The sequence below is a fragment of the Hipposideros armiger genome, unplaced genomic scaffold, assembly GCF_001890085.2.
Source record: "Hipposideros armiger isolate ML-2016 unplaced genomic scaffold, ASM189008v1 scaffold_82, whole genome shotgun sequence".
In the NCBI taxonomy this organism is placed as follows: domain Eukaryota; kingdom Metazoa; phylum Chordata; class Mammalia; order Chiroptera; family Hipposideridae; genus Hipposideros; species Hipposideros armiger.
Window position 1 is genome coordinate 175192 of NW_017731432.1, and position 25348 is coordinate 200539.

General features: G+C 42.2%; 1 protein-coding gene across 5 annotated transcripts; it reads left to right on the forward strand.

The window, feature by feature from the left end:
• Positions 1–26: 26 nt before the first annotated feature.
• Positions 27–25330, forward strand: CAP1 (cyclase associated actin cytoskeleton regulatory protein 1). 5 transcript variants are annotated; one of them, XM_019643773.1, is made up of 13 exons: positions 27–115; positions 12674–12798; positions 13421–13524; positions 15099–15176; positions 17364–17507; positions 17608–17693; positions 19552–19657; positions 20882–21059; positions 22432–22616; positions 22795–22918; positions 23056–23138; positions 23468–23611; positions 24163–25330. In XM_019643773.1, exons 2-13 carry the CDS (start codon positions 12687–12689, stop codon positions 24244–24246), a joined length of 1428 nt encoding a protein of 475 aa, XP_019499318.1. In that variant the 5' UTR covers positions 27–115; positions 12674–12686; the 3' UTR covers positions 24247–25330. The 5 variants fall into 5 exon arrangements, with proteins under 5 accessions (XP_019499318.1, XP_019499316.1, XP_019499319.1 ...); XM_019643771.1 differs by having other exon boundaries at positions 33–115; positions 12677–12798; XM_019643774.1 differs by having other exon boundaries at positions 38–133; positions 12677–12798; positions 13424–13524.
• The last annotated feature ends 18 nt before the right edge of the window (positions 25331–25348 follow it).

Here is a 25348-nt window from a genome sequence, read left to right on the forward strand (position 1 = left end):
CAACCGTTCATTTCCGGTGGGGGGGCCGCGCCCAGTGAGGGCCCGGAAGTGGGTCGCGCGAAGATTGCTGGGCGGTTCTTGCCGGAAGTGGAGAGCGGCTGTTCGCTGTCCGGAGGTGAGGCGGAACTCTGAGGTGAGGGTGTGCGGCGGTATAGGGACTGGGGTCCCCTCCGCGGCCCACTGGCCCCTGGCGTTGTTAATGGCCTCTTTGGCCTATGCGCGCGTGGTGAACCCAGCTGAGGGGGCCGGGGTGGAGGCCCTCAGGCCGACCTGGGATCCTGGGCGCGGTCTCTTGAGGTGGGGCTGGGGTGACCAACTGAGCCGGGCTCTCCTGGGGAGACCCCTCCGCTGGATTTCGCAGTCCTAGTATCAGCCTCAGCGGAGGGCTGATTCTTAAGGTGCCCTGACTGAAAGGAACCTCCGAGACTTCAGTCTTCCCTATCCCCAGCTTGCCCCATTGCATGGATTGATCCCCGGAGAGAAGAGGCTAGTCTAAGATATAGCGAGTGAATCATGAAGAATCAGAATCATGAAGAATCAGAATCATGACTTCAGTTCCTTAGATGATCAGCCCAGATCCTTCCCGCATTCATTTCCCGGGAACCTCTCTGCCTTGGAGCGGTCTTCCGGTTGGTGTCCTCTCTTGGGCAGCTACAAGTTAAAGGCCACCCGCTGCTTGGAACTTTTTTTTTTTAAATAATGCAGCCTATTTGGAATGCCGGGGGCGGGGGGAGGGGGCTTTAAAAAGAGAAGGGCAGGTCGTTCTGTTTGCATTCTGATAGCCTCCCCTTTCTCCTAGTCTATTGCTGTTACTCTGAAGAGCCAAGTTAACTTTATTGAATGTGTTGCATATTTCTGGACTTGAAATCAGATGGCTCAGGTTTGGTCTGGCTCCACTGCTGAGTATTTGTAGCATAGATGCTATATGTAATTTCTTTGAGCCTCATTTTGCTCATCTTTTAAGTGCAAATCTACTCAATGTACAGGATTAAATTCAGTACATACTGTGTTTATTCTCTCAGGCACTCTGCCACATCCAGGGAAAGCAGTTTTGAAACAAAACCAGCTAGACCCTGCCCTCCTGGAGCTAACAGTGTTTTGCAAGGACGTTTAAGAAGTAATTATAGATGTGAGGCTAGGAAAGAACAACAGGGTGCTATGAAAATATGTAACAAGGGGCCCAGGAGAATCCCTTCTGCAGAAGCAAAGTTTAAGATGAATTTTGGATGCATAGATATAAGCTCAATGAGAGAGGATGACAACCTTTTAAGGCAGAGGTGGGTAATATCAGAACTGTGTTAGTTGAAGTTCTAACTAACTTAAGGATTTTAGCAGTATCCCTGGCCTCTACCCATTAGATGCCAGTAGCACTCCCTCAATTGTAGTGAAAAACAGGGCAGCTGAGCACATTTATCATTCACCAGTTATTTCTTAAACCCTTAATATGTGTGAGGCACATTAAATGAGGCACTTGGCCCTGGTGGCTAAGAATACAGTTCTTATGGAGTGGACAAGTAAAGCAGGGATGGCTTACAATGTCACAGTGCACTGTGTGAGCACAGGGCTATGAGGCAACAGAGGAGGAGTACCTGCATCAGGTTTTCAGGCTTTGAGGAGGAAATAGGAGGCTAAGTCTTGCAGGATTTATTTAGCCATAATGATGAATCTGGAAAAGGGATTTCCAAGCAAAGACAAGTGCAAGGACATGGAGATCTGGACGTGTGAAAGATTATAACTAGTTTAGTGTGACTGGAATTCTAGTAATGCTTGGAGAACTGGAGGAAATGGGAAGTGATGGGAGTCAAATATGAAGGGACTTATAATCCATGCTCAAGAATTTGGATTTTATCCTGAAAGCAATGGGGAGGCTTTAAAGGGTTTTGTGTAGGAAAAACAATGTAGTCAGATTTGTTTTAGAAAGTTTGGTCAAAGACAGTGACATTGAGAATGAGAGGAGGAATCCGATTTGAACAATATTAAAAAGGTGGAATCCATTGAGGAGGAGGCTGATTGTTTATGGGAATGAAGAAAAAGTAGTCTAGGATGATTGCCTGGTTTTCTGGCTCAAGGAATTGGGTGGTACCATTCACCAAGATACGTATTGTGAGAGGGGAGAGTTGGAGGAGGTGGCACAGAAAGAAAATGAATTTTGGATACACTGAGTTCAAGGTGTTTGCAGCACATCCAGGTAAAGTTGTCTAATGTATCCCAACTAGTGGAAACAGCAAGAACAAAGATGTGGATGCTGGAGAGGGCTTATATTGTTCAGTGAAGTATGAGAGCCTGGAGTTTGTGGCAGAAGATAAGACCAGCAAAAAAGTAGATGGCTACCAGGCTGTGAAGGGCTTTTGATGCCTTGTTTGAGTGCATTTGGATATTATTCTGTGGTTAGCAGTTTGCTTATTGTTTGAGTTGCTGCAGTCCAGCATAAAGAAACTTCTGTAGATATTTCCTGCCTTTTTCTTCCCCCGAAATACATTACCAATTAGATGGACATAATTAATGTTTCAGAGGAGTTTAAATAAAATGGTAGTAGTGAAAAGTACTTTGTCAAATACAATCTGTCATGCAAACTGAAAATGATGGTATTGTTAAGATTCAGAGTGAGTGTATTTTTGCTTTGAGGATGTTAGTTGTTTAGTTTGTAAAATTTTTTGTTTGCAACTTGAGCAGTGATCTTTTTTCTCACCCATTCTCTTGGTTATACACACATTTGTTTAGTTTCTATTATTTTTGTAACCGGGGACTAAGACTTTAAAAGGTGACTTCCTCCTTTCAGTTTTCTGTGAAGCATTGGGACTCAATGATTCATTTTACTTAAATGAGCAAATGCGAAGTGTCATTGGAAGTTGAACCCTCTGGTTTGGAATTTAATCCTGAGATTTGAAATCAGAGGATCCTCAAGCGCAAATCACCTACTCTTAGTGATTATTCCTTTGGATTGTCATCATCAGTTTCTTTTCTTTTTTTTAAAAAAGATTTTATTGGGGAATTGGGGGAGGGGAACAGCGCTGGGGAATCGGGGGAAGGGGAACAGACAAGTTGCTGTTGTTTTGTTCTTCAGTCTAGTTGTGGAGGATGTTGCTTCACTGGCCCAAGTTGGCACCATCATTGCGCTCTTCCCGGGCGAGGCAGATCAGTAGCCGGCCTCTGGACGGCCGCTCACGCTGGCTGCTGGCTACACACGGTAGCCCATGGCAACCCACTGCAGCAGGGGCTGCAGCCTACGCCGTTGCCTGCAACTCACTGCAACCCAGCTCCAGGTCGAGCTGTCAGCATTTTAGCTGTAGAGGGCAGTGTCACTGGCCCTCATATGTGAGATCCGAACTGGGGTCCTCTGGCGTCCCGAGCCAGCTCTTAACCAAAGCGCCACTTGGCTGGCCCCTCATCATCAGTTTCTTTACTTTCTGCTAACCTGGCTTTCATGCCTATACTTCAGCTTGTCTACCACAACCAGACTTGTCTTTTACAAAGAACTATTTTCATCTCATTACCCCTTCACTGGCTTCATATTCCCAAAGAATCAAGTCTGATCTCCATTGTCCAATTTAAAAAATTATCTGCAATCAGATCCTTATTTTAATTATAATTGTTTTCAATAGATGGTAGAGATTGACATTCTAATTTAAAAAGTCCTAAACTGCCACATTAGCTTTCCTTTTGCTCATTATTACATTAGAACAGGGTTTCTCGACCTTGGTGCAGTTGACATTTTGGGTCGGATAATTTTTTGTTATGGGGTTGTCCTGGACATTGTAGGACTTTAGCAGTATCCCTGGCCTTTTTACCCATTAGATGCCAGTAGCACTCCCTCAATTGTGACAACCAAAAATGTCTCCAGACATTACCAAATGTTTCCTGGAGAACAGAATTGTCCCTAATTGAGAACCACTGCATTAGAAAATATAGCTATGATTGTGCAACAGTGTCTTATCTCTCCAACTAAATTCTCTGAGGGCAGGCTCCATGATGGCCATGCTTAGCACAGTGTATGGCACATGAGAAGCACTGGGTACCCTGCAATGAATGAATTCATGTGTTTTCTTGAGACCAGAAGAGATGTTTACTCAAGGAATTCCTGGGTGGTCCTTGAAGGACTTGCCTTTTTCTTTCTTTTTATTTGTTTTTGTTTTTCTCCTCAGAGGATGTACTCTTAATAGAGAAATACTACTGATTAGGCACTCACTAGAGGAAAGCTTTGTGTTGACAGTGCAAGTCAGCAGGTTTATATATCCCTTATAGTGGGGATATATAAATTCCTGTTTTATTCATGTTGCCTGCATTTAGACAGCTTGGTTTACTGGATAGGGATTATCATTTATTTTAAATTACTGGATAGGGATTATCATTTATTTTAAATTGCGTATAGTTTATGATATTGGTATTCAACATTTATTTTGATTAGTTAAATTATTGTAGTTTTATCATCTTTAAATTAATGCCGTTATAGCATCCACCATGAAACTATTTCTTCTTGCGATACCATCATGTAAACCCCATAAAAAGAATCATTGCTCTAAAAATATTCCTCAGCTACAGTGCAGCTTTGTTTGCCTTGTATTACCAAACCTTGTCATGTGAAACTTTTCCATCCGGCTGGAAAATAGTTATAGTTGAAATGTTTCATGGAAGGAGTGAGCTTGCTTTTTTTTTGTTGTTTGTTTCTGTGTTTTTTGGTTTTTTCCCTACAGAGGTCACAAAAATTCCTATATTTAAGTTAATTATAGACTTAACAGTCAGAGATCTTTTTATACATCTAGTTGCAGCTGGATCATGGCTAGGGACAAATGGCATCCTTGAATCTATCTTTCTGCATGAGAATGGGAAATGTTCTGTTTAAAGCAACTGCCCAGCTGAAACCAGCCAATGCAGTTTTTCCTTATTTGGTATCAAAGATGTCTGCTGAATGCTCTTAAGCAGTTAGTCTTCATAATATTCCTTGAATGTAAGAGAGAGGGGAGCCCATGGCCACACAAAGTTGTCTGTTGGCCCCAGACCATTGAAACAGCTAGTTCCCAAGTCTGACTTCAGCTCGTACACTATTACTACCTTTACTCACTCCTGGAGTTTCAGATAGAGGACCATGTTTAAGGAGGGAACAGGAGACTAGTGCTGATATTGAGTTGGATTTTTTCCCTCCCTGGAAGATAGGCTTTTCTTTCTCTTTTAATCTAAACCTCAGGTGGCAGTGACTCAGGCACTAAATGTCATTGGTATCATCAGCGAAACCAAATGCTGGAGAAAGAACAGTGGCTCCTGATTTGGGTTAGATTTAGATGGCATCTTTGCTGGGGCAAAGTGGTATCTGTTCTTTGGTTTCTGGGTTAAAACAGCCAACTTGTAAGTATCTCCCATTATCATGTCTAGGTTTTGCTTTGTGACGTGTTAGAGCTTAGTGATGAGAATTTCTATATTGTTAGGAACAGAACAATGCCTTATAGCTTAATGGTAGCTTAAGAGATATATCCTAGTGGAGCTATTTTGTTTTGTTTTCGTTATAAAGAAATGATACAACTTTGTTAAAGAAAATTTGGAAAATGGAGGGGGAAATTGTCCAAAACCCCATCACTCTATATGACAAATACTTTAAATTTTGTGGGGTGTTTTTTTTTTTTTAAAGATTTTATTGGGGAACCGGGGGAGGGAAACAGACAAGTTGCTGTCCTTTTGTTCTTCAGTCTAGTTGTGGAGGACGTTGCTTCACTGGCCCATGTTGGTATTATCATTGCGCTCTTCCTGGGCGAGGCAGATCAGTCGCAGGCTTCTAGACAGCCAGCCGCTCAGTGCGGCTGTTGGCTGCTCACGCTGGCTGCTGGCTACACACGGTAGCCCATGGCAGCCCATTGCAGCAGGGGCTGGAGCCTATGCTGTCGCCGGGGACTCATGGCAGCCCAGCTCCAGGTTGAGCTGTTGTTCAGCATCTTAGCTGTGGAGGGCAGTGTCACTGGCCCTCATATGTGGTATCCGAACCAGGGCCCTCTGGTATCCCAAGCCAGCTCTTAACCAACGCGCCACTCGGCCGGCCCAAAATTTTGTGGTTTTTTAAAAAGTCTTTTTCTGCAGTGCCTTTACTGTTCCCCTATAATCAGAAATCTAACCTAACATTGCAGTGAACACCTTCCCACCTATTACTTTTCCCACATTAGGATTACTTTCTTAGGATAACATCTCAGGAAGAGAATTACAAAGTCAAGGCCAAGAGAAACATTTTGAAGCAGATCAGTTGGGTTACCGTAGTATAGAGGCTGGCTTGTATAGTTCATTTCTTTTCAATTTTACTTAAGGGTATAACTTAGAGGAACAACTGCCAGACAAAGTAGAAAACATTTTAAGCATAGCAACTTCCCTCTTACTTAAGTAGAAGTTCATAGCACTGTCTTAATTGCCTGGTGAGACAAGACAAGAACTGCAGGAGTAACCTGGTTCCATTTACTTCCGAATGACTTCCTTGAATAGGCAGAAGGAATTGGGTTGTTTGAATTGTTAGAATGATGAGAGTATGAAGCAGTTTTGACAGGACTCCGTAGCCATTTCTGATTTTTCTTTGTTTTAAAGCACAAAAGAAATTGCTGGAGAATGGAGCTCCCAGTTTCTTTTTGCTTTGCATGATAATCCCTCACAGAGCCTATCCATTCTTGTTACTTGATGACATTTCTTTGCTAGTGCCTTGCAAACATTGATCCTTCCCTAAGCTTTACTTCTAACTACTTACTGGATATTTCCAACTAGAAGCTTCGTCTTCTCTTCACACACTGTGGATCCAAAACTGATTTCATCTTCTTGCCCTAACTGGAACATTACAGAACACATTTCTGCATATAGTGTCATCATTCTCTTAGGCTACTGGATTTGCAACTCCAGATTCCCTTCTCTGAATGCTACTATACTCCTCAATAGTCAGTACACACAGTTAGTACTTGTTCTATGTTTAATGCACACTTGTGTGACCTCCCAGAGCAGAACCAAGATCAGTGGGTGGAAGTTGCAGGGAAGCTGCTTTTGCCTCCATATAAGGAAGAACTTTTAATACTTTGAGCTGTCTGAATGGAATGGGCTGCTCCAGAAGCCTCGTGTTCTCCGCTGAAGGTATTTGAACAGAGGCTACCTGACTACTAATTGCTGAGAATGTTGAAAGGTCTGTTCTGGCATCCCATGGTGTTTTTACAAAATAATTTCTACACTCCCTTCTTATCCTGAGAACCAGAGATTCAATAGAAGGTAGCTTTGTTTCTCCTGCTAGACTCCCTTAGGGCAGAAACATTATTTGACCGTTCTTTTGTATTTCCACAGCACTTAATTCAAATGCTGGTCACTTAGTTGCCTAAAACTGATTATTTGTAGGTTGATTCTTTTTATTTGGTTTCTAGATCTGGTTAGACACTAGATGTTGTGGATTTTTTCCCTTTGAAATGTAAAAAATATTTTTCGCAGTAGCCCTCTTATTTTACAGCTAGATGAACAACAGCTTCAACCTAACACAGATCCTAATATCTTCCCTTTTTTTCCCCCAAATGCCATTCTGTTTTTCAAACCGCACTTGTAAAATTTTTGCTTTCATCACATTTTTTCACTCAAAACCCTTGGATGACTTCACATCTATCACAACATCAAATTCAGATACTGCCTGGCTTCCAGTGCAACTCTATTAACCTAGCCTGGCTTGCTTATCCAGCCTTGTTTCCCATGATACTTCATGCCGCAGGCTCTGTGTGGGCTAACCTACTCGGACTTTCTGTACATAGCCACTTTGGTCTCTCCTCTTTGCTTCAGACTGCTCTGGGATGTCTTCCCTTTTTTCTCTTATCTTTTTCCACCAACATGCCCCACTTCCTTCCTGAAACCAGACCACCTCCGGTCCTCATTGATTTCCTCTGAACTCTGAGACCACATAGTCATTTATACTGTATAATTCAGAGCCATACAACAGCCTTTAGTATAAAGGCTGATACTTTAACTTTCCCTGATCCAAGTGAAGTTAGGTAATCTCTAACAGAACTTTTAAAACTGTAGTCTTCAGTATTTATTCCTTTGGCATTGCGTCTGCCTTGGCCTTCCCAACAAGAATGAAAGCTTCTGGAGTGCAGGGACCACGTGTCTTGTATATGTTAAGTAGCTGCCACAATGCTAAGCACTTTAATTTTATGAGCGTCTTCTGTGTGCCAGGTTGCCTAGGTGCTGTGAGTTGATAGGGCTGGAGTGCGGGGGTGGGGGGTGGACAGAATGGATAAATTTCCATCTTTCTGGAGGCCTATATTCTAGCATACAGTATGTATGCATTGATAACATTTTACATTTGAACTGCATTTTAAGGCTCCCAAAGTGACTACTTAAATATAAAGTGTACTCCTTTGATCCTTATATCTCTGTGTGATAGGTGAGAATCCACTGCCCTAAAGTTATACAGTCAATACATGGCAGAGCTGGGACTCAAACCTTGGTCTCCTGAATCCTAATTTTATTTAGATTTGTGTAATTAGGACTTCCTCTCTTTCTGAGGCTTTCATGATGACTGTTTAAATAGTTGGGAATTTGTACATTTATTTATGGAGGCTTACATATAGATCTTGGCTATTGCCAATCAGAAACGGGAAGAAACAAAATTAGGCAGTTTTTTGGTCTGGCAAGTCTGTATTCTTTGGGAAAACCCTTATTTTAAACTTTGCGTTCCAAACATGTCATCGAGCCTGAATGTGAAAAAATATTGGCCTCCATGGAGAAAATCGAAAACTGCTAATGTAGCTAAAGACGCCATAAAGAGAACTTGAATTCACAGTGCTGTGCTAAGCAGACACTGGGGGCTGGATGCTCTGGTGAACCACAGTCACTGAATTGTTTGAAAGCCACGGGCTCAAATGGAGTGGTGGGAAGAGCTTCAGACTAAGATTCAGAAAATTTGTCCTCAGGGTCCAGGTTACTTCCCCACTGGTTGATATCCGGCAAGCTTTTTTTAAACTTCTGTCAGTTTCTTCATTCTAAAGGTGGGGATCAATATCTTCATAACACACCTCACAGAATTATTTTAAAGTCTCAAAAGAAGCAACAGCTTGGTGATGTAAAGCACTTAAAGTTATAAGGGAGTATTGTTTTTAATTAATATTATGTAATCTAATAAACAAGCTTATTTTCCTTATGGTACTTGGTTTAAAGATCTCTATATCAATGTGATTTGTGCCCAAGACGGCAGCATTTATTTGAAAGATGGGAATGTTTGTAAGATCCTATAAATAGACAAGCAAAAAAGAAAAGAAAAGAAAGAAAAAATAAAAAACAAAACACTTTCCCCAGAGTTGTCAGAGAGAGGAGACAGCTAGTCTTGTGTTGAGGGGAGGGAGGGTGAAGTCCCTTATTTTTTTTTTTAGGGACCTTTATCAACCTAGTGTATTTATAGTGCCTACTGCATATGTAGTACTGGAATTAGAAAGACAAGATATAGTCCCTGCCCTAGGGTGGCTAATGCCTGTTGACTATTAAATAGGTGATTTTAAACCAGTGTGTGAAATGCGTGGTAGAGGAAAGTGCACAGTGTTGTGGGAGCACATACTGGACATGCTTCTTGGGGAGTGATACCTTGGCTGAGACAATGGGAAATAGGAGTTCTGGAAAGGGGGCAGACTGAGCAGGAAAAGCATACCAAACTAGAAAGGCTTTCTGGAGAAGGCAACACCTTAGCTGAGTCTTAAAAGGCAGTAGGAGTTCTGAGATGGGACAGATTGGGAAGGGGAAGCAAAGATTATCTTAATTACATTTGCATTTGAGAAGGGTCACTGTGGTAATATAGATAAAGAGGGTGTATTACTGAAATTAGGGAGGACTAGCCAGGAGGTTATTGCAGTAGTATAGGCAAAGCCATAAAGACCTAATTTTTGTCATCAAGATGAAGGTAAGGGGCAGCTATTCAAGAGATACGCAAGATAGAGCCTATGGATTTTGACGACTGATTACATATGGGGGGAGTAAGGAAGAAGATAATTTAGTTAACATATATGGAATCCTTACAGTTCAGGACTGAGCCATATACTCCTACATTTATTTCCTCTTGATTCTCACTGCAGCCCTTTGGATTTTGTACTGTTGTCCCCATTACACAGATAAGGAAGCTGAGGCCCAGAACGCTTGGTAACACTAATAGTTACAGAGCCAGTGAGTGCTGTTATTAAAACTCCCAATCTGTCAGACTTCTCTAAATACCATGCTCTTAACTACTATACTTTACTGCTTAACTGTTTCTAGGTTATGAACTTGATCAATCAGGTGATTGATGGTAGTGCTGGATTATTGAGACAAGTCGGGGTGGAGGGTGGGAAGATAATGAGTTCTGTATTGGACATTTCAATTTGAGATGCCTTTGAGACATCCAGGTAGAGATGTCTAGGTGGGAGCTGGATCTAAAATTCTGAATCCCAAAAGAATGGCCTGAGCTGGAATATACTGCTCTGGGAGTTGTTAGTCTAATGGTGGTTATGGTGGCAACTAGGTTGAATGGTACTGCGATATTGGTAGTGGAAGGCTTGGGAGTGGACACAACCTGAAGAATGTGAATATGTGTGCATTGACAATGAGACAAGGTGTCTTTTGGTCCCTTCAATTCTGGGCATTCTTTCCCATAACATCTCACATTTCTTCCCACCCCCACCAAAAACAAAAAAACTAGGTACTGTTCTGTATTTGGTTAGTGGTAGAATGAGACTAGCTATAAATGATAGCTGTATTGTCTCTCTATTTTGCTTAAGTTAGACAGCAAAACTGTAGCTTGCTTAGCAATGAAAGCTTATAAGTACAAGTGAAATAGGGAAAAGGAACCCAAATCCCATGAAGCTGTGTTAAGCTTTTAATATTGCTAAATGTTCACCAACCCTGGCAGTCTTTAGAGATACTTGTACTGTGTTTTCATGTTAACACTGGTCTCAACCCGTAGCACCCATTGTGTATGAAGAAACATGTTTTATAACAGAACAGGTGGTATCTATTAATAGAAGATAGCTTGAGAGTTTATTGCATTTACTGCCTTTTCCCCTGGAATTTATCAAGTGTGATGAATTATAGGTAAGTTTGTCCCTGGTCAATACCCAGAATGGACAGCAATTTGGGGACTCAGGGAATGGTGATATTAACATAAAAGAGAATACACTGGCTGCTTCTAGTCTGTTCCATTTGTGAGTAGAGCAGAGACTCAGAGGCTGCGCTGTGTCTCCAGGCCAGGGAATGGAAAGGTTTATTTGGTTCGCATTCTCATTTTTTTTCTTTCATTCTCTTTTAAACAACATTCTCTGGCAAGTGACCGGGCCCAGAGAGACCAGAGCCCATACACAGAATGAATGGACAGGGATACTTTATCTTGTGAGCTGCTTATCTCTTCCACAGGGAGAACAATGTGTTGAGTTGAGATATTCTGGCATGTCGTCATCTTTGGGGGAATTGTAATTGCTATGGTCATTTTCGGCAGCTTCAAGGGAGTTGAGTTCATGTGGTTTCAGTTGCCTGAACTAATTAATGCTTTGAAACGGAATCTCTCCAAGTCAAGGATTGGTTGAAATTTCACTGATTTTTATGAGCTCACTTAGGGTCTCAAGCATTTTATGTAGATGTATATTGATAATGTTTAACATTTATATGTATAGTATGGGCAGCTTTCAGAACACTTGTCCCTTTGGAGTTTTGGTTTGCTATATACTTCAGGTTCATTAACTTCATGTGTGTGTGTGTGTGTGTGTGTGTGTTACAGTTGACATTCAACTTCATAAATATTTATTGAATCCCTTCTACCTGTCAGGCAGTGGTCTAGATGGTAGAGTATAATAGGGAACAAGCCAGAGAAAGGTCCCTTCTCTGGTGGAGCTTACTTTCTTTAGGACATTAGGCACTGAGTGAGGTTAGTTCAGATAAATTAGTACTTGTGAAAGATCTGTAAGAAGCTCTTCTGGATGTGTCCTTTCTTCCCTACTGCATATCCAGATCCTTCCTACCATCCTCATTTGAAGCCTGGCTCAAATGGCAGTTTCTCATGCTATCCTTATCTGATCCTTCCAGCTGGTATGCTCTTTCCCTCTCTGAAATCCTGTTTTATTCTATCTGCAACATTTTTTTCCATTCGTTTTATAGTTGTAGATGTCGAGCCTCCTGTATCAGACTGTACGTTATTGAGGGCATGATAAATATCCTATTCATCTTGGTTTGGGGCATTCATATGCAGGATGTTGCAGGAAAAAACACTGAACTTAGAGCCAGACTTGAACTTGAGCACTAGTTTCCCTATTACCTAAATTATGTGACTGTAGGTAAGTCATTTAACTTCACTGAAATTAAGTTTCCTATCTCTAAGAGTGGAATAATTATCTTTCCATCCCTGAATAGTTGTTGGAAGGCACAAACTAAGACAATATATGTGACTACACTTTGTAAATTCTAAATTATTATGTTTCGTGGTATCATAAATATTCTGCAAGTATTTGCATGAGTAAGCATTTGCTTTCAGTGAACACCTTTTTCTGGGTAGTTCTCTTGCTTAGTGAGGTCTTTATGATTTTGCAAATATGCCAGACTTTCCATCTTATTTTATTATTAAATGATTCTGTTCCTCAGAGTTGGCATCCTCTTCACCCCCTAGAGTATTCTGTAGTTTCTCCTTAGATACTATGTAATGTTAAAACAACAAATGACATTTGATCTGTTTCAGCAGGTGGTGCATTATGGCTGACATGCAAAATCTGGTAGAAAGATTGGAGAGGGTAGTGGGCCGCCTAGAAGCAGTATTCCATGCTTCTGACATGCACTGTGGGTACGGAGACAGTGCTACAAAAGGTAAGCAATATATGCAACCCAGCAGAATACTTTGAATGAGGATTCAGTGTCTTGGCCTAAAATTTTTCCCTTACAGTGTTTTCTCTCCTTTGGAGTTAACTTCCAAAAATGCTTAATCTAGAAAGTTCATCGCCTGTAATTTAAATTGCTGTGAACAGATAAGAGAGGAAGTGACTTGTGCAGGGAGGCCTGTGGTTAAGTTATTTTAACACAAGAACTTCCTGCTTGTGTGCTGTTTCCTGTTCTTTCTTTAGCAAAATGACTCAAGTGTAAGTCAAATAACAAGTGATATTAAAATTTCCTCTAAATGATTGGCAAATTGGCCATTTTGCATATGTACCAATTGAATCATAGAATGTTAGAGCTAAAAGGAACCTTGGGGGATCATTCCATTTATTTTCATTTTATAGATAAAGAAAATGAAGCGCAGAGGAAAAGGAACTTAGAAGGGGTCATACAACCAGTTAGTGATGGTAGTGGAACCAGAAGCTAGGTTTCCTGTCTCATGTTCCAGTATTCTGTTTTCTGTGTAGCCTTGCCTCTCCACTTTCATAGGCAAGTGCCTTTTAACAAATCACCTTTCTGATGCATGACTGATTTTTTGCAATGTGTCTGTCTTCAGCAGGAGCAGTTCCCTATGTGCAAGCGTTTGACTCACTGCTTGCTGGTCCTGTGGCAGAGTACTTGAAGATCAGTAAAGAGATTGGAGGAGATGTGCAGAAACATGTAAGGATGTTTGGTCCTTTCCCCCCTCTTTTAAGGACTGGTGGCTTTCTTCAAATTCTACTCATCCTTGGTTTAAGAGCTCCTTAAGAGGTTTCTGGCTCCTTTCTAGTCAGCTCCTGCCTGGAGTTCAGTCCAGGCACTGGAACGGTTCCTCAGGTTTTTCCAGGCCCCCTGCTTTTATCACATGTTCTGTGTGGGCTTTTTTTATACATATAACTAATTTGTTTCATGCATAAAATATGGCTTAGTTCATCTTTGTAGTGAGAACATACTATAACATCTTCCCTACATGTTATATAATCAAGCCTAGGGTGGCTTATTCAAAAGAGCCATTATTGTGACTTAGCATTTATAAAACTGTACTTGCTAGTTATTGGTTATGCTAATATGAATTATTTTCACACTTAGCCCACAGCAAGAATGTGAAGTAGGCAGTGACAGGTGCCTCTCCACCCACCTCCCTTCATGTGCTGCTGCCTTTCCACCCACTTCCCTTCATGTTCTGCCACCCACGTCGTCACCACCACCCCACACTCACATATATATTTGGTCTCTTTCTTTGGGCCCCAGAATCTTCCTGCTAGTCTTCTGACTCATCTATGATAAGTAATAGTCATGTTTAGGACCTTCCTGACCCTTCAGCCAAACTGGTTACTTGATCTTTGGAAGATCTATTTTGAACCTCTTATATACCATCTGTTGGCAGTGGTGTTAGCTCTAGAGTGTGGGACTGGGACTTAAATAGGTGTGTGGGGGCTTGCATTTTTACTTTATACAGTCTGTAACATTTGAGAAAAATTAAAAACATGTATCACTTTTATATTTAAAAATGCAAATCCAGAAAAAAATAGATTACCTTATTTGAATTTTTGTATTTTAATAGTTCTTATAGCCTCTTGTTTCTTAAACTTTTTTGACCATGACACTTATTAAGAAAATACATATTTGTAACTAAGTTTCACAAACTAGTGCGTATATTACTTGTATTGTACTTTTTAAAAACTTTTTATTTGGAAATAATTTCAAGCTAATGTACTGCACTCATTATTTATTGTTCTATTTCATTTAATAAAGTGCTGGTTATTTCATTTAATAAAGTGTTGGTTGTTACGGCTCACTAAGTTGATTTGATTAATTACCTATGAATGGATCATGATCTAACATTTGAGTAATAGCTTTAAGCTAAAGGAGTAAATACCTTGAAAATTTTAGGCATAAATTTAGGGCTCTGCCTTTATTCCTATCCTTTGTTTTTTTGAGAAAAGAAGTCTTTTTGGTGATGAGGGGGAGGAGTGCACTTCATGTCACACTGCATGTGCAGTTGCTAACTTGACCTCTAAAGCTAGCCCTGATTATCCTAATTTCCTGGATATGTATCCCTGATTAGTTCAACAGGAACAGTGGTATATGGAATTCTGCTATCAGTTCCTGTAATCTGGAATATCTGAGGAAAGCAACATGAAGTGCCTGGGTTGGTACCAAAGTACATGGAAGCAGAGGTTTCAGGTTATTCTTATCAGGACCTCTCCAGTTGTAATGTGTCATTGATAGCTGATTCTTCTCCTTTCCGGCAGGCGGAGATGGTCCACACAGGTCTGAAGTTGGAGCGAGCTCTCTTGGTTACAGCCTCTCAGTGCCAGCAGCCAGCAGGTGTAAGTTCATTACTGGTTGGTTTTGTTTCTGTTTGATGCTCAGGATGAGTTGGGAGGTTTCTGCTATCACAACATGCTAAAATAGACCCACCAGGTTCATGTACGATCACACCAAGTTCCAGAATTAGAGTCAGACTTAAAGCGCCATTATAGGAACATGCCACTGAGTATTCGACTCTACTGGCCTTTCTTCTGTCATTTCACTTAGGACTGTAGTTACCCATGGGACTTTGCTGCTTCTATTAGTCGTCAGCCTTTTTTAAGCCTTTTGGTTGAGGCTAAATTCATCACATTGTCTCATAAACCCTTTGGGTCACAGAGTGGTTCTTTTGCTTCACCGCGAATGAGCTTTAATAATGCTGCTGTGGAGATCCTAAAACTTCTGAAGTACTGCTTCTCCCCTCATCCTTCAGTGGGTGGGGGAATATCCCTTTAACTCTACCTCTACCTCAAAATTTTATGCTGCCAAGGTGTGAAATGAATTAGAGAGAATTTGGATTTTTTTCAGAGCCAAAGATTTTAGCTTTGTTTCTTTTTGCATTTAGCTTTGCTAGACAGAGGGGTAGTCAAACTAGCCTTCCTGCTAATGCTGTATTAAAATTCTTGGACCCTCGGCATGTCTAAATGATGTAAAAATAGCATAAGGTGATGTTAAAGATATTAGACTCCAACTCTTAATCTGTCTTGAATGGTTAAAGTATTTTCTCTTAACCTTTTCTCCAAAACAAATCAGGTAGCTGAGACACTATTACATTTCCCTTGCTTTAGACTAGGGATTGGTAGACTGTAGCCGGCAGGCCAAATGTGACCCGCCACCTGTTTTGTAAATGAGGTTTTTGTTTGAATACAGCCATGTCCATTCTTTTAAGTGTTGTCTCTTGCTGCTTTATACACTACAATGGCAGAGTGAGATATTGCAACACAGATTGTATGGCTTGTAAAGCCTAGGATATTTACTGTCTGGCTCTTTACAGAAAGTTTGCCGACTTCTGCTTTAGACTGTTTTCATTCTAAGAGCTGAGAATCGAGATGTTCAGGAAACTGAGCTTTGCAGCAAGGATAAAAACACAGAAACATAAGATTCATCTATTTTGCTAAGCTGCCAGCTCAGATTTCAAACCCCTAATTGCATTTGATTCAGCGGCTCTCTACTCAGCAGCTGCTATATGGCTAGCAATGTGTTGAGGGCTATAAGTATTATAAAACAGGGCTAAGACAAAGACCTTGTCTTTGAAGAATTAATGAAAAAAACATTCACATGGGTCTAATAATAGTTTGTGCTGGTGTGTGATGATGTGCCAAAATTGGTTATGCTGACAATAAATGCTGTAGGAGGCCAGTGTGGCTGGAGTTGGAGGTCTGTTCTTCATGACGCATGAGGAGTGTTTTGATAGATGTAAAAAGAAGAGACCATCATGAGTAAAGGCCCAGAAATGAATTGGTATCTTCTATGAGTGGGACAGAAAAGAGACAAGTGGCCGAAATGGTAGAATTTTGTGATATAGCTGGAGTGTGGGTCCTGATCATGAAGAACCACAAAATCCAGCCTGAGGAATTGGAACTCTGAGGAGAGAGAGATGATGAGCAATATTTTAGCCATATGAACCTGCAGGATGGATACAAAGTTTATTTATTTATTTTTTAAAAGATTTGATTGGGGAATTGGGGAAGGGGAACAGCGTTGGGGAATCGGGGAAGGGGAACAGACAATTTGCTGTCCTTTTGTTCTTCAGTTAGTTGTGGAGGACGTCACTTCACTGGCCCATGTTGGTATTACCATTGCGCTCTTCCCCGGGTGAGGCAGTCGGTCGCCGGCCATTGGACGGCTGCTCATGGCAGTTCACAAAAGCTCATGCCCGCTGCCAGCCAGCCCCATTGCAGCCTACGCCATCGCTGGCGACTCATGGCAGCCCAGCTCCAGGTCGAGCTGTTGTTGTCCACCATCTTAGCTGTAGAGGGCGCAGCATCACTGGCCCTCATGTGGGATCTGAACGGGGCCATGCTGCCCAGTGCTGGCATCCCAAGCCAACTCCTAACCAATGCGCCATTTGGCCGGCTCTACAAAGTTTATTTGGATGTTCATTGTAGTCTATAAAGAATTCTTGCCTTCAGGATCAGAGCTGACTAACATATAAAGCTTTCTGTAGAAAGACTCTAACTTGAATCTTTTCCTGCATTTTTTCCTAGAATAAGCTTTCTGATTTGTTGGCCCCCATCTCAGAGCAGATCCAAGAAGTGATAACCTTTCGGGAGAAGAACCGAGGCAGCAAGTTGTTCAATCACCTGTCAGCTGTCAGTGAAAGTATCCAGGCCCTGGGTTGGGTGGCCATGGTAAGCAGCACAACTTCTATGGGAGGGAAGGGTTAGGATGAAAAAGGTAAGGAGATGGGGCTGGAGAGCTCTGAGTCACTGACACCTTCTTTTTCTCTAGGCTCCTAAGCCTGGTCCTTACGTGAAAGAAATGAACGATGCTGCCATGTTTTATACAAACCGAGTCCTCAAGGAGTACAAAGATGTGTAAGTCCAGCCGTTCCTTAAGGGGTAGAGTACAGATCCAGCTTTCTGAAGTCACGCTTTGGGGTTATGGCTACCCGTGGCTGCTGTGTTGGTTCTGCTATCTCAGGGCTGCCTTGTGGAAGGTTTGAGAGATATTGGCTCATACAAGCTGCGTTTGCAAGCAGGAAGTATTTCTGCTTCCATTTCTGCTTTTCCCCAGGGTTTGTAGAGGCCCTTTTAGTCTTCTGATGTTTAACCTTCCAAGTTCAGGAGGTGAAATGGACTAATGTCTTTTTTTTTTAAAGATTTTTATTGGGGAATTACGGGGATCGGAACAGTGCTGGGGAATTGGGGGAAGGGGAACAGACAAGTTGCTCTCCTTTTGTTCTTCAGTCTAGTTGTGGAGGACGTTGCTTCACTGGAACAGACAAGTTGCTCTCCTTTTGTTCTTCAGTCTAGTTGTGGAGGACGTTGCTTCACTGGCCCCAGTTGGCACCATCATTACGCTCCTCCCAGGCGAGGCAGATCAGTCGCCGGCTTCTGGACAGCCGCTCACTGCGGCTGCTGGCTGCTCACGCTGGCTGCCGGCTACATACGGTAGCCCATGGCAACCCACTGCCACAGGGGCTGCAGCCTATGCCGTCGCTGTCGACTCCCGGCAGCCCAGCTCCAGGTTGAGCTGTTGTTCAGCATCTTAGCTGTAGAGGGCAGTGTCACTGGCCCTCATATGTGGGATCCGAACCGGGGCCCTCTGGCGTCCCAAGCCAGCTCTTAACCATCGCGCCACTCGGCCGGCCCCCGACTAATGCCTTTTAACATTCCTGTTTAGACAAGATTTTGTTCCTTTGTTGAGAATTTCCAATTGGCCCAGTGGCAAAAGGTTCAGTAAGACTTACTAGGAAATTACCTCAGCTATTGATGTAGTCAGGCAAAGTGAGAGGAAAGCTGCCTGGCCAACACAGGTGTTAAGTGAGGGGATTCATTGTATGTCTAACCATGTATGTCCACCAGTCCTAACTGAATCCTCCATTGCTGGATTTGAGCTGGAGTGACTGTATCACTGTATTACTTAGCTGCATAGCTACCCAAACCTCCTTTCTTCTGTTCATTATGAGTCAGCATTTGTTGAGTTAACTACTCTGAATAAGCCTTCATGTGTGTGAAATATGTCCCAGAATACCAAGCACCTCCTTGGTCATTCCAGCAGCTTGGAATTAAGCATTACAACGGTTTCATTATACCTCACTATTATATTCCCGTCACTTTGTAGTTGAGGAAATTAGGTCTCATGCTAAATAACCATAAAGTCTTCCAGCTAATGTATAAGAAGAAAGGAGAGTTGAACCATACTGCACTGCTGTTTCTGTCACTTAATGCTGAGTATTTCCTCCTAAAGGGAGGTTTTTTACTTTCCTTTTTTTTTTTTTTTTTGGTGCGGGTCATATTTTGACACAAAGCACCATGCTCTACGGCAGTTAAGTTTCTTGGAGTCCTAGTGTTCCACAGTGATGCTCAAGAGATCTCCTCTACTGTGGCTTCATGGACGGAATGTCTGCTTTTATCAGTTTCATGTATTAGGTTCTGCCTAAGGCCTACTATGAAAGAAGTTTTGCTACTTAAAAAAAAAAAAGTTGGAGAAATACTGCTACAAGAGATATAATCTGGAGTTCCTGTTCTACTGGACTTTAGTCTAATTAGGGTAATAGAATACGCTTTTTAAAAGAAGTAAAGCTCAGTGATGATAGAAAAGCTGCCATTGAGAAGAGCCTAAGAAACACCACAGGCAAGAGGATGTGAGCTTACAGATAGGAAGTGTTTTGGAATCACTATTGTAATGTACCCTGACTGCTTGTGACGAGTTCCTCTTTAATTCTCCCAGGGATAAGAAGCATGTGGACTGGGTCAAAGCTTACTTGAGTATATGGACAGAGCTGCAGGCTTACATTAAGGAGTTCCATACCACCGGACTGGCCTGGAGCAAAACGGTCAGTGAATCCTGCCTCCTTCCTTTTATGTCTCCAGGACGGGGTCCACAGGTTTCTTAGACTTTGGCACTACCAAGGTCCAAGAAGGAATGCTAGTCTTTTTCAGTGGAGAAGAGAAAGGGGAAAGGGAAAAAAGAAAGAGTAAACAAAGTGAGGGTCAGAAAAAGAATATTCATTTCTGTTCTATTTTGGTAAACATGGGTCAGGGACAGTGATTGGGCTGAGGGGAGACAGATGAATGAGTTATATTATCCCAGCCCTCTTGAAGCTTCAAAATATAGATACACAACCCCAATATAAATCACCAAGCTAAATACCATATTAAAAATACACACTACGGAGTATGAGAAAGAGGAGTGACTCTCACTGGGAGAGATTGTACTTTGAAGGGGTGTACTCTGATATGAGACTTTTTGCAAGTGTAAGGCAATAAGAAGTGGGAGCAATGGGGATGCGAGCAAACAGCCTAGCTTAAACAAAGTAAATTCAGAGTAAAGGTAGAGATTGGGCATCTCTGGCTTCAATAAAGAGAAATTGTGAGATTTTTAGGAGAAGAGGCTGGGAAGGAAGGTTGGTTGAGACTTTCAGACTTTATAATAGGTGATAGCTATCATAGGCATTTGAGAAGAGATTAATGATCAGATTTGTCGTTAAAAGAGTCTCCGTTTATAGGTTAGGAAGGTTAGGAATAAGGGCTCATGCTTTGCCCTCTGGAAGTGCTCATGATGCTGAGCACTTTGGTCTGGTACCAAAGAATTGGTAGGAGGTATAATAACCAAGAGAAACAAAAGATTAATGAGCTTGAGGGGGTTGAAGACTCAACAAGATTGAATAATCAAGCTTGGAAGGTAATGTCTTTCACTGAAATAGAGACAAGGGGGTGATTGTACAGGTAGGGGAGCAGGCAGGAGATGATGAACTCAGTCTTGGACTTGTTGAATCTCAGGTACTGGTGACATACTTTAGATTTTTAGAAGTATGGGTTTAAGCTGGAATTAGGTAGAGGCCGAAGGAGAAATGAGAAGGTTGAAGAGTAGAGCTGAGTTGGATCCTTGGGAAAGGGTGAGAAGGAATAAAGCCAAGTTGGGTGTGGGTAGGGAGCATTGATCACTGCGTCAGGGCTACAGTAGGTACCCTGTGTGCCCTGCACACACGTAGGACCCAATTGGGAATGGTATAGACGGGAAGAGAGGATAACTGTGTTGTCTGCACTTATTGTTCCAGGGGCCTGTGGCGAAAGAACTGAGTGGATTGCCATCTGGACCCTCTGCTGGATCAGGTCCTCCACCTCCCCCACCAGGCCCACCTCCCCCCCCAATGCCTACGAGTTCAGGCTCAGATGACTCTGCTTCACGCTCAGCCCTGTTTGCACAGATTAACCAGGGGGAGAGCATCACACATGGTAAGTGACTACTTTGGTAAGAAGGGTTAGTACATTAAGTTGTTTGGGCCAGACCTTACCAACTAGAGACTGGACAATCTGTAAACCAGAACCCTCTGGCTTGTGTGTGGGAGAATTAATTTGGGAGTCACATTCCTTCTAGTTGCCCAAAGGGACAGCAAAGGTGGCTTAAATGGATATTGAAAATGGGTGATTATAGTTGAGGGAAGCCCTCTGCCCCATCGGAAAGTGACTTAATATTAAGTGGCATATATGGAGTACCCTGTTGTGCCAAGGCACATGCCAGCAGTTTTCCCCAGATCTTTTTCCCTGTTTCTTCATCGTCTCTTTGGGACATCATCGTGTTGGGGGTTAACTTCCTCAGAGGATGTGTAATCATCACATGGAAAATTTGCATAAGAATTACCTAATGTTGGTATAGAGAAAGTAGACACCCTATACACAGGAGGGGCGGAAGGCTACATTATACAGCCCTCTTTTAGAAATCTACCTATAAAAAGATCTAAAAGAATAAGTTTTATAGTGTTGTTTATAGTACTAGCTAAAAATGGTGTGATAACCTAAATATCCAACAGTAAGAGAAATGGTTAACTGCAGTATGTCCTCTTGATGACTATGCAGCTGTTAAATCTTTTTCTACAGTGAACTAAGCAGCATTTAAGAAAAATCTATTTAAACTACAACCACAAGGAGTGGTGGAGCTAAAAAGGCCACTCAGTGTTGGTTATATAGATTGGGTCACGTTCAAGAGCAAGGAGTGTGTCAGCCTGCTGAGAGTGATTATGGAATCTTTTCCTTAAAAAAACAAAAAACCCCGATATTTTTAGAAACTATAGGTTAACATGAGAAAATTTTTATTAAGTGTTAGCTGGTTAAACCAAATATAACAGTGTGTATGGCTTTAACCAAATAAAAAACAACTATCACTAGAAAAAATATTGGAGCATTTCAAATGCTAACACTGATTTGGGTTTGCTGTGGGTAAGGTTTTTTTCTTTTACAAATTTTCTTTATTATTACATCTTTTTCTTCCTCTGTTGCTTTAAAAACTATATACATATTTTGTGAGTATATATTTGGTATGTGTCTTTCTAGATCTTTTCCTGTGGATTTATATTCCCATCCCCGCCCCCACATATGCCATGTTTTATTTTTTTGAATGGAACTATGTAAGTTAACCTTATGGTAGAAGAGAAATTATAAAAGTGCTTCTCCAAAACTGCTTGTGAGAGAACATCTCAAAGGCTCTGGATTTTGGCTTTGAATTTTTTTGTTAAGGATCAGTCTAACTTCTGATAGCAGAAGTTGGTTATTGCCTCAGCCCAAAGCCCTGGTCTGAAGGACAGGAACAAGGCAGCTGTTGTTCTCGCAGCCCTGAAACATGTATCCGATGACATGAAGACTCACAAGAACCCTGCCCTGAAGGCTCAGAGCGGTCCAGTGCGAAGTGGCCCCAAACCATTCTCTGCACCTAAACCAGGAGTCAGTCCATCCCCCAAACCAGCCACGAAGAAGGAGCCACCTGTACTTGAACTGGAGGGCAAGAAGTGGAGAGTGGTGAGTTAATAATGGCAGAACTCGGGGAACAAGGAGTGGGGACGGCGGGTTAAATGGAGCACAGCCAAATGAATGTAGGGTTCTGGTTTAGATTGCAAAAATGACAGTTTGGGATAGCCTGTTTGGGGGTAGTATGTGCTTAGTGATGAGATTCCTGAAAGGTGTATCTCTTTAACAGGAAAATCAAGAGAATGTTTCCAACCTGGTGATCGATGACACAGAGCTGAAACAGGTGGCTTACATATACAAGTGTGTCAACACAACATTGCACATCAAGGGTAAAATTAACTCCATTACAGTAGGTGAGTTCTTATTGTCCTAGGCAGGCTCTGTTCTAGAACCTAAGAGGGCTGGAACCATACCTACCCTATTCCTAAAGATTCTTAAATATGTTATTTTCCTTTAAAGTTACACTGTTGACCTCCCTTTCTTCTTCTAGATAACTGTAAGAAACTTGGTCTGGTATTCGATGACGTGGTGGGCATTGTGGAGATAATCAATAGTAGGGATGTCAAAGTTCAGGTAACTTGATATCTTGGCTCCTTCCCTTGATCCCTGAGGAATTAATTGAAAGCGACACAGCCGACCCACAGATGTTGCTCTGGTGGGAATCTGATTCTACAAAGTCTGTAAGCTGAGCTGCTTTGGATGTGGCAGGAGAGGAGCTGGCCTTTAGCGTGAGCTCTTTCCAGCACCCATCCCATCCTGCCCCGAGTATCCAGTATCTATTGTGCACCTGTGAGCTTTTGAGATGCAGTTGCTGACTCAACGTGAAACATTGAAAGCTTTTCCTGCAAGTTACTGTTGTTCTCCCAGATGCTGGGACTTAGTGTTCTTGGTGTTCTCTGCAGGTAATGGGTAAAGTGCCAACCATTTCCATCAACAAAACAGATGGCTGCCACGTTTACCTGAGCAAGAATTCGCTGGAGTGTGAGATAGTCAGTGCCAAATCTTCTGAGATGAATATCCTTGTTCCTACAGAAGGCGGTGACTTTGTAAGTGTCTTGATCTCTTTAGTAGTCTGATCCCAAAGCAGAAGGGACTGAAGATTGTCTGCATTGAGTGGGTCGAACCCAGTGATGCATGCCTCAAGCACACAGAAGCAGAGGGGGGTTCCCGCCTTTTTTAGGTCGAGCAGATGCTCAGGGTAGTAAAAAGGTACAGAGACTGAGTCACAGCACCCTGTTGAGCTGGTGCCATGAAGCTATACACACTCTCATCTACACCTCATAGGCTTAACAGTATGTCCAGGATCACTGGTCAGTGAACAGTAGGACACAGATTCAAACCTACATCTGTCTGGCTTTGGGGCTGTTCTCATTCCTACACTGCAGTCCTCCTTCGTTTTGTCAGTGGTTAGGGAGGTGGTAGAAGATGGGGTGCTACCAGTTACATAGCCATGTCTTTTCAGGTGGGTTCAGTTTCTCTCTCACTATGTCCTACCTGCTTTCAGAGTTTAGTGGAAGCAAGCACTGGAAAAGTGTAAAATTTAACCCCAACTTATTTTTTTAGCTCAGATTTACATCTGTTGTTTCTTTATTTACAGAATGAGTTCCCCGTCCCTGAGCAATTCAAGACCCTATGGAACGGGCAGAAGTTGGTCACCACAGTGACAGAAATAGCCGGATAAGCGAAGTGCCACTGGGTTCTTTGCCCTCTCCCTCACACCATGGGATAAATCTGTATCAAGACGGTTCTTTTCTAGATTTCCTCTACCTTTCTGCTCTTAAACTGCTTCTCTGCTTTGAGAAGCACAGCTACCTGCCTTCACTGAAATATACCTCAGGCTGAGATTTGGGGTGGGATAGCAGGTCAGTTGATCTTCTGCAGGAAGGTACAGCTTTTCCATATCAGCTCAACTGCACTGCCAGTCCATTCTTAAGGAACTTCAGACCGGGCGGGACTGGTGTGTTTTAGCTTTCAGCCTTTGACCAACAAACAGTCTTTGGGAAGAATAAAGCGGTCCCCAGGAATTAACAGCTCAGAAAGTTCACACAAGTCAATCTTTTCCTAACAATGAACATGAAGGTACCAGAAGCTGGTGTGATTCCAGCTGATTCTTCTAACCAGACTAATTTTTCACTGTTGACAAGTGAGGCAAGGGTTGCACTGGCCCAAAGGCTGAAGTTTGGCCATCTAGCTAGCATTCCAAGCAACATTGTTTCCTATAGCATTCCTTTGCTTCTGCACTCCATCCTGGCTCTGCCTGAACCTAAGATCGTAGGTTCTCCTGTATCAGCTGCTGTGGCAATGCCCTGTACCCAGACCAGTTAAAGAAGTCTTGGACCCTTTTTTTTCTCTGGGATCCTTGCCCAGCACCTTCCACAGAGATGACTTAAAAAAAAACAAACACACCATTCCAAGGAATCTGGCATTCCTTCCTCCTCCCATGCTAGGTGCCTGTCATCCATCTGCACTGTTTCCTTTGCCCTGTTATGCTCAACAGCTTTTGGCTTCTGTCCAGGCACCTGAACAAAGGACTAAAATCACCACTGCAGACTGCTTTTAGGTCTTATGTAAGAATCTTGCACAGCATTGCTAATGTAAATTTCAGTTTTTCCCTCTAGGACAAACACTTACCAAAATATGCAACATTTTTTTGGTGGGAAGAGAGATTGTCCTGTGACTTCTACCCATTTCCTGAGGCCTGTGGAAATAAACCTTTATGTACTTAAAGTTATACAGAAAATAGAATAAAATTAATACCAAACTTGCTTAGTATTTATGTGTAA

What these genes read in the sequence shown, in the direction of transcription:
- CAP1 (XM_019643773.1), top strand. Translation starts at nt 12,687, where the DNA reads ATGGCTGACATGCAAAATCTGGTAGAAAGATTGGAGAGGGTAGTGGGC. An exon ending in GGGGGAGAGCATCACACATG is followed by an intron (nt 21,060 to 22,431) that starts GTAAGTGACTAC and finishes TTGTTCTCGCAG; the next exon opens with CCCTGAAACATGTATCCGAT. An exon ending in CTACAGAAGGCGGTGACTTT is followed by an intron (nt 23,612 to 24,162) that starts GTAAGTGTCTTG and finishes CTTTATTTACAG; the next exon opens with AATGAGTTCCCCGTCCCTGA.